The sequence below is a fragment of the Budorcas taxicolor genome, chromosome 10, assembly GCF_023091745.1.
Source record: "Budorcas taxicolor isolate Tak-1 chromosome 10, Takin1.1, whole genome shotgun sequence".
Lineage (NCBI taxonomy): Eukaryota > Metazoa > Chordata > Mammalia > Artiodactyla > Bovidae > Budorcas > Budorcas taxicolor.
Window position 1 is genome coordinate 98,297,705 of NC_068919.1, and position 16,253 is coordinate 98,313,957.

Below are 16,253 nucleotides of genomic sequence, written 5' to 3' on the forward strand. Positions count from 1 at the left end.
AATTCATGTCCACTGAGTCGGTGATGCCATCCAACCATCTCATCTTCTGTCGTTCCCTTCTCCTGACTTCAATCTTTCCCAGAATCAGGGTCTTTTCTAATGAGTTTAAGTTCTGCACATCAAGTGACCAAAGTATTGGGAGTTTCAGCTTCAGCATCAGTCCTTCCAATGAATATTCAGGACTGATCTTCTTTAGGATGGATTGGTTGGATCTCCTTGCAGTCCAAGGGACCCTCAAGAGTCCTCTCCAACACCACAGTTCAAAAGCATCAATTCTTCAGCGCTCAGCTTTCTTTATAGTCCAACTCTCACATCCATACATGACTACTGGAAAAACCATAGCCTTGAGTAGAAGGACCTTTGTTGGCAGAGTAATGTCTCTGCTTTTTAATATGCTGTCTAGGTTGGTCATAACTTTTCTTCCAAGGAGCAAGCATCTTTTTAATTTCATTGCTGCAGTCACCATCTGCAGTCATTTTGGAGCCCCCTCCAAAATAAAGTCTGTCACTGTTTCCACTGTTTCCCCATCTATTTCCCACGAAGTGATGGGACCACATGCCACGATCTTAGTTTTCTGAATGTTGAGCTTTAAGCCAACTTTTTCACTCTCCTCTTTCACTTTCATCAAGAGGCTCTTTAGTTCCTCTTGGCTTTGTGCCCTAAGCGTGGTGTCATCTGCATATCTGAGGTTATTGATATTTCTCCCAGCAACCTTGATTTCAGCCTGTGCTTCATCCAGTCTGGCATTTCACATGATGTACTCTGCATATAAGTTAAATAAGCAAGGCAGCAATATACAGCCTTGACGTACTCCTTTCCCAATTTGAAACCAGTCCATTGTCCAGTTCTAACTGCTGCTTCTTGACCTGCATACAGATTTCTCAGGAGGCAGGTCAGGTGGTCTAGTATTCCCATCTCTTTAAGGATTTCCCACAGTTTGCTATGATCCACACAAAGGCTTTGGCATAGTCAATGAGCAGAAGTAGATGTTTTTCTGGAATTCTCTTGCTTTTTCTGTGATCCAACAGATGTTGGCAATTTGATCTCTGGTTTGTCTGAATCTAAATCCAGCTTGAACATCTGGAAGTTTTCAGTTCACATACTGTTGAAGCCTAGCTTGGAGAAGTTTGAGCATTATTTTCTTAGCGTGTGAGATGAGTGCAATTGTGCGGTAGTTTGAACATTCGTTGGCATTGCTTTTCTTTGGGATTGGAATGAAAACTGATCTTTTCCAGTCCTGTGGCCACTGCTGAGTTTTCCAAATTTTCTGGCATATTGAGTGCAGCACTTTCACAGCATCATCTTTTAGGATTTGAAATAGCTCAACCGGAATTCCATCACCTCCACTAGCTTTGCTTGTAGTGATGCTTCCTAAGGCCCACCTGACTTGGCATTCCACTTGAGTTCACCTTTCCCTCCTCCAACGGATCTTCCCAACCCAGGGATTGAACCCAGGTCTCCCGCACTGCAGGTGGATTCTTCCACAAGGGAAGGCCATGCTATAATTAAAGCATGTATTATCATAATACACTGTAATTGTTCATGTACACAGATATCAGTTCCACCAGACTGTGGCAGCTCCTCCAGAGTAAGAGTAAAGCATATCTACTTGTATATTCATCTCCCACAGTAACCAACATAATTCTTACAGACCGTATTATAGCTTCAATAAATGTTCCAAGAAATGAGACAAAGTTGTCAGTTACTGTTTTCTCCTCGCTTCTACTCTCTGCAATTTTTATAACTCAGATCTGCTCTGTAGTTAGTTCATGTCAATCCCTAGAACCTGATTCTAGCTCCTTTGGTTATCCATCATCTTCCAATAATTAACTGCAAACTCAGTACTTAAAAAGAATATTCCACAAACACAGGACAGTATCAGGTTTTTACTATCTGCAAGCCATTGTGTTAGAAATGATTTGAAAGGCAAAGTTAAAGAAAACATGGGTTTAAAATCTAAGAAAAAGATCTGTACACAAATAACTGTAGTGAGAGGCTATGACAGCTGCCATCTTAACATAAGTACAAGCAAATTCTAGAATAGTCTGGAGAAGGAAAAGCTCATGCCAGCCTCGGGGGTCACAGCTTTATGGAGGAGGCGCCTTTGGAACTAAAATCAGATGAACAGGATTCCAGTTACATATATCTAAAAGAAAGGTCTAGGACACAAAGGTGAAAATGCACGCAGCATGTTCAGAACACTGGAAGTAATCCAGCTTGGCTCGAAAGTAAGGTTAAACAGGGTTAAAAGTGCTGGATTTTGGAGAATGTAAAAGGCAGGCTCAAGAATCCAAATTTGGGATAAGCAACAAGGTCCTATTGTTCAGCACAGAAAACCATATGTAACATCCCATCAAAACCATAATGGAAAATAATATTCTAGAAGGAATGTGTGTGTGTATCTATACGTATAACTGAATCACTAGGCTGTACAGAAGGAATTAACACAACACTATAAATCAACCATGTGAAAGTGTCAGTCACTCAGTCGTGTCCGACTCTTTGTGACTCCATGGACTGTAGCCGGCCAGGCTCCTCTGTCCATGGGACTCTCCAGGCAAGGATACTGGAGTGGGTTGCCATTTCCTTCTCCAAGGGATCTTCCCGACCCAGGGATTGAACCTGGGTCTCCCACATTGTAGGCAGATTCTTTACCATCTGAACCATCAACTATACTTCAATTAAAAAAAAAAAAGAATGCAAACCTGATTCCTTGTTTCTTTGTTATCTTCAAGAAAAAAAAAATTAGTTCCTCTATCCCACGCCTTAATACATTCTACATTTTCTGCCTTTGTTCCTTTTAAGTGCATTTATTGGCCAATATGTTCTGATCTCAAACCCTTCCCCCACATCTTTCCCCTTCCACACCTATGTACAGAACATGGCTACTGGGGTCAGAACTTCTACACAATTTCTTGAGGAGTAAACACAGATTTTGTGGCTATTTCTGAAAAATCTCCTCTCTCATTTCATTGTTACTAAGGTCAGAAACAAATCCATAAAAACATTAAGGGTGACATCACTTCAAGAGGAGTTCACAGCCAGGGTAAAAACATCATTTTTCCTGGTAATCCTTCCTTCGTGCCCAGTGAACCCATAACTCAGGCAACATGCCATAAAGCTCTCTGACACACCACATACCAGAACCTCCAGGCAATGCTGTGGCTAAAAATGCATGGTGAGAGGGCAAAGGTTAGTTTGACCTCCTGACTCGTCCAACCTTAGTTTCAATTTTCTAATCTCACTGGGTCCCCTAGAAGCAAACAGCACCTTCTTTCTCACCTGGTAATCTCCTGCTGCAGCTGTGAGACTGAAGGCACGTAAAACACCACTCCAAAATAGACTGTAGGTTCCAACGCATGCTTATCCAGCTGCTTCTTTAGAGGTTTTTCCAAATCCACCCACCGGCGCTGATTTTGCTTGTTGTAATACCAGAGGCTGAAGTAAGTGATCTGGAAAGAGGGAGAGTCACTGAAGGAGGCAGAAACATACAGGAGAGTTTGCCTGCTCTTGTCCGTTACATTTTCACACTGTTCATGGGGTGGGGGAGCGGGCAGAGAGTGAGACGGTTAGATGGCATCACCGACTCAATGGACATGGATCCGAGCCAACTCCCGGAGACAGTGGAGGTCAGAGGAGCCTGGTCATGCAGGGCCATGGGGTCACAAAGAGCTGGACACAACCCAGTGACTAAGTAACACCGCACCCATGACCTGGGACCAAGAGACCGCAGTCTCCTACTGCCTCTCTGCTCAGAAAGGGACCACGGCAACACCTAAAGGGGCAGAAAACAACAGGGAGGCGAGCTCTGCCTCTGCAGACACTCATTCCGGAAACAGAGGCGCCGACCTCCTCGGTGGTCCCGTGGTTAATACTCCACGCTTCCCCGCAGTGGGCATGGGTTCAACCCCTGGTTGAGGAAGTAAGATCCCACATGCCACACAGTCGGGGAAAAAAAAATAGAGGCAAAAGTCAATTACACTTGCACACTATTTCTTGAACCCTGCACAAAAAATGTCTAGATATCAGAATTCAGCAGATACCACACAATTTTACGTAAGTTCAACAACAACAACAAAATACTGAAAAAATAGTTTTCAGTGAGTTCCCTGGTGGTCTAGTGGTTACGATTCAGTGCTTTCACTGTTGTGGCCTGGGTTCGACATCTGGTCAGGGAAATGAGATCCTGCATTGTACGGCCAAGAAAAAAAAAAAGTTTAGCTTTTAAATATCAAAATATTAAATGTATCATAATTAGTATTTTATAATAAGCATAACTGGGGTTCTTCCTAAATTTTGACCAGACAGTCACTACATTCAAATTTGGCACCTATAAATAAATAATTTCATGTAAATACTGTAAATTCTAGTAGTAAAGATGCAACTGCAATAGCCAAAGCAATCTTGAGAAAGAAAAATGGAGCTGGAGGAATCAGACTCCCTGACTTCATGCTATACTACAAAAGCTACGCTCATCAAAACAGTTTGGTACTGGCCCAAAAGCAGAAATATACCTCAGTGGAACAGCACAGAAAGCCCAGAGACAAACCCACGCACCTATGGTCAACTAATCTATGACAAAGAGGGCAAGAGGACACAGTGGAGAAGAGACAGCCTCCCCAGTAAGTGATGCTGGGAACACCGAACAGCTACACGTAAAAGAATGAAATTTAAACACTCTCTAATACCATACGTAAAAATAAACTAAAAATGGATTAGACACCTAAATCTAAGGCTGGACACTGTGAACTCTTAGCTGAAAACATGGGCAGAACAGTCTCTGCTATAAATAGCAGCAACATCTTTTTTGATTCACCTCCCAACAAAGATGAATGGCACCTACTGAAACATAAAAGCCTTTGCACAACAAAAGAAACCATAAGCAAAAAGAAAAGACAACCCACAGGATGCGAGAAAGTATCTGGAACTACCATATGACCCAGCAAGCCCATTCCTGGGCCTATATCCAGAGAAAACCAAAATTCAAAATGACACGTGTGCCCCAAGTTCACTGCAGCACTGTCCACAAGAGACAAGACATGGGAGAAACCTAATCGCCCACTGACAGGAGCAGATAAAGAAGGTGTGGCACACATACACCATGGAATATTACTCAGCCATAAAAAAGACGTCATGCCGCACGCAGCAACATCAATGGGCCCAGAAATCGCCATACTGAGGAACTGTATCAGAGAAAGACAAAATATCATAGGATGTTGCTAACACATGGAATCTAAAAAACACAAAAAACAGTAAAACGAACTTATTTACAAGACAGAGTCACAGACGTAGAAAAACTTACAATTAATGGGGGGAAAGGGGGGAGGGATAAACTGGGAGATTATATCTATTATATATATATAAAAGACAACTAGTAAGGACATACTCCTTAATATTCTCATGACCTATACGTGAAAAGAATCTACAAAACAGTGGATATATGTATAACTGATCCACTTTGCTATACACTTGAAACTAACACAACATTGTAAATCAACAATATGCCAATAAAAATTATTAAAAAATAAAAATAAACTTAAAAAATGCAACTGCAATTTTCCTTTGCCCCCAAAACTTCATTAATTACAAATGTATAAAGTAACTGTAATGCTATAGAGATAAATAGACACCATACACAAGAAAAAGCTATAGCTAAGGCAGTAAAATTACTTAAGTGTCCTACTCAGAGGCTTAAGAAAAACACCCGGATACTAGCATTTAAATCTCAGTTGCCGCGTAACAAACTGTTTAAGTAAATCAATCCTGGCCCTGGACTGGTCAACCTGAAAAGGTGCTAATGCATGTAAGGACTGAAATGACAGCCTCCAGCCACTGCTAATATTTACCTCAAAAATCAATTGACAGATCAAGGCAACTGGAAAAATCACTGCTTTGTTCTAGACTCTAGGCCAACACTGCCAAACGGAACTTCCTCTGATGGTTGAGCTGAAGGTATCTGCATTCCCTGGGGATGTGCAATGTGGCTAGTGCAGCTGAGGAGTCTAATTTCCAATGTCACTTAATTCTAATGGACTGAAATAGCTGCAAACATCTAGTGGCCACTGCACTGGTTCATACAGCTTTAGAGCAACAATAATACAACCAATAATAACATACAGGCTATTTCTTCAACCGTAACCCTCAAAAAATGAGTCTTCAATTTACAGAGGGGGGGAAAAAACCCAACATTAAAACATGTCCTCAATATTAACAAATTTACCTTACAATTTTTTTTTTTTTTTAACAAAGGAAGACCCATACCTTTCAAATGAGTCTATTAGGGGCTTCCAAGGTGGCTCAGCGGTAAAGAATCCGCCTGCCAACACCGGAGCCACGGTGCGATCCCTGATCCGGGAAGATCCCACATGCCGCGGAGAACTAAGCCCGGGCGCCACAGCTACCGAGCCTGAGCTCCAGAGCCTGGGAGCCGCAACTCCTGGGCCCAAGCGCTACAACTCCCCAACAGGAGAGGCCCGCAGGCGGCAACCAGAGGGAAGGCCCCCCACCCCGCTCACAACCCCAGAAAAGCCCGCAGGGCAGTGAAGACCCAGCACGGCCAAAAATAAACAGGTGTTTTAAAAAGGAGTCTATTAATCATATAAACTCAACGAGAGTCAAAAACGTATGTATCCGTTTTCCCTTTATATCCAAATAGCTAGAGCAGTGCAGGAATTCAGTAAACTTTGAATAAAAGAAAGAATATTCTCCTGCTTCTCAGCTGTCACCCAAATTATCACACACGAATGGAATATTCTGAACATTTACTGTGTTGGACCAAGTTCTAAGAACTAGAGCAATATTATAGATTAAATCACCACTATTACCTTATCCAATAGATGTTTGTTGTGTGTGTTAAACTCTAAAACCAGTGTTTCTCCAAATGCTGTCGTTGGACCACCTCTACTGGAATTACCTGGAGCTCAATGAGGCCAACAGAGATATTAAACTCTCAAGTAATCTCGTACCCACTGAAGCTGGAAAGTCACTGCACTACAGCACGTGGCGCCCCGCCCCCCTCAACGTTATGGAGGAGACAGTCATGTGAACAGCCTACCCTTGAAAAGCTGCATGGAAATCAAATTTTTGAAATCCAAACACACTTTTAATACAGCAGAAAGTTGAGCCCTTCTGCTGTTAATTACTGTCTGAAGTTGTGATTATATTTATGAAATAAAATGTTATGTGTACAAAAAGAATAGTATCACATTTTTGGAAAACAGGTACTATTCCTATTCCTTCTTTCATCTGAACTGCAACTTACAGAAAACAAAAATCTAGTAACAGGAGGAGGCTGCTGCTAAAGTCCAAAGTTCCTGGGTTTAATTTCTAACACTTGCTTGCTGTGAAGTGGGAAGGTCAATTAGTCCAATTCAGTTTTCTCAACTGTATTAAGGCAATAATACCTCCCTCATAATTCCACCATGAGATCTAAATGCCAAACATATATGACTGCATTTTGCCACTAGAAAACCACCATGTTTTAAAAAGATCAGTTTCACCCACTCTGCCAAATATCAACAAAATCAACTGAAGATCTTGCCCAAAAAAAAAAAACAAAAAAAAACCAAGAAGCCTTCCCAATCACATTTATTGCCTCACAGTGCACAGTTCATTGTATGTTTTGCGTTCTAATTTAGATTTGGATTGCATGTACCATGTTTGGTCTATTACACATACCATTGCGACGCACTAAGTTCTACAAATAATTATTTTTTGCCATAAACCCAGAGGCCTGGGCATTCTTTAGGATCTAAAACTGTTTTGGTCATAAAAATTAAAAGGTCTTTAAAATACTCTGTAAACATTACTTCTCCCTTTAAATCTAGTTGGACTTGAATCCTCTGCACACAAAAATTTACACAGAAGTATAAAACTATACATCTATTATATAATTTATGAACAGACATTATTATATAAAAATATATGAATAATCTGTTAGCATTCTTAAAAAGCACACTGTAGAAGAAATACACTTTTAATATGTGCTAAGCTTATCTACTTTAGCAATGCATTTATGACTTACGTCACATACATGGATAGAAAACCGAAAAGAAATGCGTTTGTGAAACTGCATCATTAGTTTTTTTTACAAATGATATACCTTATAAAGAAGTAGTAAGAACCTTGTGCAAACAGCTGGATATAGACTTAGTAAATTATTAGTTGATTAGCTATTTTAGACACAGGAGAGTCCAAGACATTGGAACATTAACTCCTTTTATAGTGTAGTAAAGTATTTGCCTTGGTACTTATCCCTGTTTTCAAGTGCTATCTTAAGTAGTAGTCAAGGCTAGCCAAAATAAAATTTGCATCATGTAAAATATTTCCAAGGTGGTATTGTATTTCTAAAGTTGCTATTAGAAATGTTCATATACATACGGGTAACTAAAACCCCGTAACATTATAATCCTTATATTCAATGCTTTCTTAGAATTTCTACACATAAAGAATGAAATAACAACATGTGATTCCAGAGATTTTACAGTATAGTTTGCTTCTAAGATGAGTAGGTAGAATTTGAGCAATAAAATGCTGTGGTTAGATCTTCATCAGGCATAGAATTTTCTGTATAAGCCCATGTGGGAGGATTCAGAGGCAAGTACAGAATATTTCCTTCCTTACTCTACAGGCCAGCGTTATCCTGATGCCAAAGTCAGACAACAGTCACCACCTGGAAAGAAAACTATGGACCAATATCCCATGGAATTATAGATGCAAAAGTCCTCAACAAAATACTAGAAAACTGAACCCAAAAGCATACTATAAAGATTATACGCCATGACCAAGCAGGACTCAACCCAGGAGTGCAAGAGTGGTTCAACATACAGAAAACAATCCACGTGATATATCAATATTACGTATGTGAGGAGAGAAAAAAAAACAACAGTCCTCTCAATTGACACAGAAAAAGCAACTGGCATAGAAAAAGCAATTGGCAAAACCCAACACCTCATTATAAAAAATAAAAAAAAAACTAGAAAAGCAAGAGAACTCTCCAAAAGCATTTATGAAAAACCCACAGCTACCATCATACTGAATGGCAAAAGACTGAAAATTTTTTGATCAGAAGAAACAAGACCAGTTATGCCCATGTTCACCACTGCTAGTCAACACTGTAACTGGACCTCCTAGCCAAAGCAATTAGGTAAGAAAATGACAGGCGTCCAAACTGGAAAGGAGGAAGTGAAAGTATGTCCATCCACAGATGACATGATCTTATGTATTTTTTTAAAATCTCCAAGATGTCTCTACCAAAAATATCAAACAGAAAATAAGCGAACAAACAAAAATACTGAGGTCAATAAAGTCAGCAAAGTTGCAGGGTTCAAGATCAACATGCAAAAACCAGTATGGATTCCATGTACCCACAAAGGAAAATTCAAAAAGGAACTTAAGAAAACAGTTCCATTTATAATAGCATCCAAACAAATGAAATACTAAGAAATAAGTTTAAACAAGGAAGTGAGAAGATACGTGTACTGAACAATACAAAACATTGCTGAAAGAAATTAAATGGAAATACATCGTGTGTTCATTGGTTGGAACACTTAATGTCATTAAGACAGTAAGACTACCCAAAGTGATTCAAATGCAACCCCTATCAAACTCTCAAGAGCCTTTTTCACAGCGATGGAAAAGCCAATCCTCAAATTCATGTGAATTTTAAGTGGCCCTGAACAGGCAAAACAATATCAAAAAAGAACAAAGTTGGGAGACTCACATTTTATCATTTTAAAACTTACTACTAAAGCTACCATAATCAACACAGTGAGCTACCAGTATAAGGAGAGACGTTTAGACCAACGGTATAGAATTAAGTCCAGAGATAAACTCGTGCACTTATGGTAAACTGATTCTCAGTAACAGTGCCAAGACTATTTAGAGGAGAAAAACAGTCTCTCCAACAAATGGTCCTGGGAGAACTGAAGATCCTTAAGAATGAGGTTAGAACCTGACCTCACACCAAATACAAAAACTAACTCAAACTGCATCAGTGACCTGAATGTTAAGAACTAAACCACAGAGGTTCCCTGGTGGTCCAGTGGTTAAGACTCTACACTTTCAACGCAGGGGGCACTGGTTCAATCTCTGGTCAGGGAACTAAGGTCCCACATACCTCATGGCACAGCCAAAAAATAAAACATAAAAAAAACACTAAACCATAAAACTCCCTAGAAGAAAACATAGGAGTAAATCTTCACGACCATGAATTTGGAAATAAGATTCTTAGACATGATACCGAAAGTATGAGTAACAAAGCAAAAAACGGATGCATTTGACTTCATCAAAATTTAAAACTACATGCATCAAAGAACCAAAATCAAGAAAGCAAAAAAGACAACCTATAGAATGGGAGACAATATCTGCAACTCATGTATTTTCTAAGGGTGTAGAATCTAGAATACATAAAGAATTCACACAACAGTGAAAAGACAAACAATCCAATTTTTTAAAAAGGCAAAGGACTTGAATAAATATTTCTCCAAAGAACATATACAAACGGCCAAGAAACACATGAAAAAAAAGCTCAATCACCATTAGTTAAATCCAACTCAGAACCACAATGAGATACCACTCCACACCCATTAGGATGGCTATAACTTAAAACAGAAAATAAGTGATGGTGAGGAAGTGGAGAAATGAAAATGAAAACCCTTGCACACTGCCGGTGAGAACGTAAGATGCTTCAGCTGCCACGGAAAACAGTTTGGCAGTTCCTCAAAAAGTTAAACACATAATTACCATGTGACACAGCAGTTCCACTCCTATTTATTTTCCTGCAAGAACTAAAAATAGGTACTCAAACAAGTATTTAATACATGTATACACACGTCTATTGCAGAAGTATTGGCAATAGCCGAAAGGTGGAAACAACTCAAATGTCTACTGGTAGAGGAAAGGAAAAATTATGGAATTATACATATAATGGAAGATTATTCAGTCATTTTTATAAAAGACGATACGTGCTACAACATGGATAGGCCTCAAAAACATTACAGTAAGTGAAAGGAGGAGAAGGGGACAACAGAGGATGAGATGGTTGCATGGCAGCACCAACTCGATGGACATGAGTTTGAGTAAACTCCAGGAGCTGGTGATAGACAGGGAGCATGGCGTGCTGCGGTCCACAGGGTCAAAGAGAGTCGGACACGACTGAGCGATAGAAATGAAAGAAGACAGACACAAAAGGCCACATATTGTGTAATTCCATTTAAAGGAGATATTCATAAAGACAGAAAGTAGAGGTGGAAGTAGGGAGGAATGGGGAGAAACTGCTTACTAGGGAGGGGATGCCCATTTCGAGTAATAAAAGTGTTCTGGAACTAGACAGAGGTAAGACTGTGAATGGAATAAACGCCATTGAACCGTTCACTTTGAAATGGTTAGCTTTCCGTTGTGTAAGTTTCAGCTCAAAAAAAGTTATTTCTGAAGAATCAGAACCACTCATACTTAAAATCAAAATACAGAATTTTTAAACTTTATTTTCAGGGGAGTTCCCTGGCTGTCCAGTGGTTAAGACATCACACTTCCATTGCAATATGTCCAGGTTCGATCCCTGGTCAGGGAACTAAATTTCACAAGCCGTGCGGTGCAACCAAAGGTGGGGGGGAAATTATTGTTAAATGTTTATATACATCAAATTCTGTTTATCTGACAAAGTCTAAGGCAAAAAAAAATGAACCAGAAATAGATGAGCCTAGCTATGAGTTAATTGTATTTCTATTTTCTAACATCTATACTTAGGTAAAGATTTTGGTACAGTTTGACAAGTTCCTGACAAATGCAATTATCTGAACAGAAATGAAAAACACTGAATAGGCAGAAATGTGACTGAATAATGAAAGACTTGTCAAAATGGAAGTAATACAGTATATACCCTTGACAAAGAAGAAAAATATCTCCTTTCTCTTTTATGGAATTTTTTGAAACTTTATTTTACACATACTTGTAATGAGTTTAGTAACTTGGTTACCCAATTAAAAGCAGATTAAAAGCGGACAAATGAAAGGGAAAAGACTTAAACAGCATGTTGGCAGGAGCAGGAAGTGATAGGTAACACTCTTTTACCAACAGAGAACACATACAAACAAGTCCTTTCGAAGTACATTATAAAGAACTACAAAGACAAAGTAGTCTGGAGTTATTTCTCAAAGGAACAAAGTCACTCTAAACATTAATTAGTCATGTATTTAATAACAACCACTGTTGATAATAATTAGTCAGTGTCCTTTTGTTTAAGATGGGTAGGGAAGTTCATAAACCTTTCTAAAGACTGGCACTGGTCTTTGGACCAAAGAGTTCTCCTTGATTATAGGCAAAGTTAGTTATTTCATTTCCCAAATATAGATAGAAAATTAATATATTTTATTACAGCTTTCAGTACTTGAGCCAACTGTGGCTTCATTTCTTCACTTGAAAGTTCAACCGTATTTTCCACAGCCAATTTTGCTGTTTGAGGGAACCGCTGGTATGTCCACTTCCTCCAGGGGCCACACTTGCGACTCCCACAGCTGCCACTAGCAGGGCAGTGCCAAGAGCACAGGCCCACGGTCCCAAGGCTTGGTTCTGAATCCTGGCTCCCCCACTCATCCGCTCCTGAGCAAGTCACTTCCTCACTGAGTCTCAGCTTAACCTCAGGGAAAATGACACAACACACCCTGCCTTTCTCAAGAAGTTGTACAGAAGTATTTTCTAAGTCATAACTGGGCTGAAAAAACTTGGGTGTTGTTTTGTTGTTGAGTAGCTAAGTCGTGTCTGATTCTTTCGAGATCCCATGAACTGTAGCCCACCAGGCCCCTGTGTCCATGGGATTTCCCAGGCAAGAATACTAGAGTGAGTTGCCCTTTCCTTCTCCAGAGTATCTTCCTGAATCGCAGTCTCCTCTAGGGATCAAACCCATGTCTCCTGCATTGCAAGCGGATTCTTCACCACTGAGCCACCAGGAAAAGGCCAAACGTAAACTTAGCAGGTAGGATCTCTTTAGGTGTGTCTGAGAGCAAAACACAAAACCTGAGTCAAGAATGCATCTTCCCTGAAAACAAAACTGCTCAAATAATATTCAAACTAATGCATTCCATTATAATGTTACCAGGACTTTTTTTTTTTTTAAGTTCAAAACTTTGCTTACGGCAAGCTCCCTGTAGGCCTTAAATTTCAACCAATCATTACTTGGTCTAGGTATTTCTTAGAATCATATGTCTTCTCTTTCTTGAGTCCAAATGTTTGGGTTATGCATGTCCTGTATTGTTTATGGGCTTAGTCTAATTGTACTAATTTCCCTATAAACCAGCCCTTACTAATTGGCTTTTGGTTCACACCTCCCACCACTCCTCATCTAATTAACCACCCAGTACCCTTCCCAATAAGAAACTGTACCTCCGCTTGGCTGCTTTTTCTCCACAGCTCTGTCTCTCCCACTGTGACCAAAGCAAGCTGACCTGACCTGTGGGAAACTGATTCCAATAGAAACATCTGAACTTCCAGGATCCTCTGGATCAGCTCCCAATTATGGGGACTTCCTTGGTAGTCCAGTGGCTCAGACTCCACAGTCCAATTCACAGGGCCTGGGTTCAGTGATGCTCAGGGAACTAGATCCCACATGCCACAACCAAGAGTTTGAACGTCGCCACTAAAAAAGATTTCGCGTGAAGCGACAAAGATGGAAGACCCAGTGCAGTCAAGTCACCTTTTTTTAAATTCTCAATTATCTGAACAACTTTTGTGAACCTTCTTCATTGCCTATGCATATATGCACCCTTTCCTACTTTGTTCCGAACAAACGTTATCAGTAGTTTTCATAAAGTTATTCAATGATTTCTTCAGGGCTATCTAAATGTTTCATAGCAATTCCCTAAAAGTGTACAGATAACCACGCCTGTTATGTGAGCTACAGTAAAAACAAACTACACAGTTACAAAACCTGGCTTCTTTCCAGACATGACGTGGTTGACTCACTTTCAACGAACTAACATTTACTCTGAGAACAAGGTGATATTGATAACCCAGCTTTCTGCTACCAGATGAAAAGGTAATTTACAAACCTTAGAGCTTGCATAAAAGGTGCAGGGCCCCCAAATCGCAGTCGTTTAAAGAGATACCAGCTATTATAAGCAGGTCCAAATCCTGTCAGAATGTAAACCCCTTCCAAATCCAAGTCACTTCTTGCCTAATTATTTTAAGAGTCTCTCAGTTGTACTATTTTTAAAGCAGAGGGACATACAAATTAGCCAGAGGGTTTTTTAAGCCACTGATGCACTCAGTTTGATAAAAGTTAATCCCATATAAAATTGCAACTATAATTTTATCCTGATGCTTTTCTTAGACTAGGCAGGAGTCAGAAGGCTTTTCATCAGGAGAAAGATGAGAAGAGACAGCACTAGATAAAGCCTGTCCCTAGCAGAGGTCATGTAACCAGGGTAGTTAACGAGTATTAACCTAATTCAAGGCTAGGGACTCAGCTCTACACCACGTGTGCCATAGGTAGTGAAGCACAGCACGCCTTCCTTTCGACACGCAGTGTGGTGGTCACAGCGCCTCAAGGCAGACAGCACTCTTTTCTTTTCTGTTTAATTTCAATCCAGTTTCTCCTGTCATTGGTCAGGTAATATATTATCCATTTCACAGTCAAGGTTATAACATATGACATCACTGTACTCTACACATGTGAGGACTCAAGAAGGTAACAATCCAAAGTACACCTTAATCCTGAAATTATACTGAAACGTATTCAACCGAAGCCCAAGTGACTGAAGTCCTCAAATGATCAGTGCTGGAGCATTTAATTTCCAGGAAAAGAAGAAAATGGTAAACCACTTTCTTGAAAGAAAGTCCAGGGCATGAACTGTCTACATACTATCTATATAGAGGACGGCTCATATCTTTTTCCGTTTACCATCCTGGATAAAAAGATGCTATGAAGGAATAATGATCCTGAAATGCAGTAAGATCACTCTTCAAAAAATATACTGTACTTTCTAAGAGAAATGGACCAATGTCTTAGGAAGATTCACCTACTCCTTCAGTGAAGACTGACTATCTCCTGTGTGTCAGACACTGTCCCGGGTGGAAGGCAGGTACAGCAGTGGACAGAGCAACACAATTTCTACCCTCTCGTAACTTGCACGATAGCAGGAGGAGAAAGACAAGCAAGACTACCTGGAAAGTTAGATGGTGACGAGTGCAGCAAAGAAAGATATCCAATTATAAGCCTACAATGTCAAACATTTTTAAAGAGTAAGCTAGAATTAAACGGGAAATTTCGGTTCATATAACAATTCACCATGCAAAAGTGAGAGAAATAACTGAGATGTTACTGCGCACACTTTCAACATCCAAGGCTGAGGTTCTCTATGTGTACTACCACATACAAGGGCACTTTGTTTCAGGCCCACGCAACTGAGGGTAAGACAGAATCTACCATTCTTCAATCACTTTAGTTAACTAGTTTGTTCTATTGTGGAATCCTTACTTATATCCCATTCTAAGAAATGAATTCACTTCAGTTCAGTCCTTCAGTCGTGTCTGACTCTTTGCGACCCTGTGGACTGCAGCATGCCAGGCCTGCCTGTCCATCACCAATTCCCGGAGTTTACTCAAACTCGTGTCCATTGAGTCACTGATGCCATCCAACCATCTCATCCTCTGTCGTCCCCTTCTCCTCCTGCCTTCAATCTTTTCCAGCATCAGGGTCTTTGCAAATGAATTAGCTCTTCGCATCAGGTGGCCAAAGTACTGGAGTTTCAGCTTCAACATCAGTCCTTCCAATAAACATTCAGGACCGATCTCCTTTAGGATGGACTGGATGGATCTCCTTGCAGTCCAAGGGACTCTCAAGAGTCTTCTCCAACACCACAGTTCAAAAGCACCCATTCTTCGGAGCTCAGCTTTCTTTATAGTCCAACTCTCACATCCATACATGACCACTGGAAAAACCATAGCCTTGACTAGACGGACCTTAGTTGGCAAAGTAATGTCTCTGCTTTTGAATATGCTGTCTAGGCTGGTCATAGTTTTTCTTCCAAGGAGTAAGCATCTTTTAATTTCATGAGTGCAATCACCATCTGCAGTGATTTTGGAGCCCCCAAAAATAAAGCCTATCACTGTTTCCATTGTTTCTCCATCTATTTGCCATGAAGTGATTGGACAAGATGCCATGATCTTAGTTTTTTGAATGCTGAGTTTTAAGCCAGCTTTTTCACTCTCCTCTTTCACTTTCATCAAGAGGCTCTTCAGTACCTCTTCGATTTCTGCCA

General features: G+C 40.2%; 1 protein-coding gene across 1 annotated transcript in view; it reads right to left on the reverse strand.

The window, feature by feature from the left end:
* Nucleotides 1-16,253, reverse strand: part of PTPN21 (protein tyrosine phosphatase non-receptor type 21) — a 74,135-nt gene that overhangs the window by 37,627 nt on the left and 20,255 nt on the right. The window contains exon 3 of the mRNA XM_052646218.1: nucleotides 3,283-3,452. Within this exon, the coding sequence (XP_052502178.1) occupies nucleotides 3,283-3,452 (170 nt within the window). The remainder of the gene's footprint in view (nucleotides 1-3,282; nucleotides 3,453-16,253) is intronic.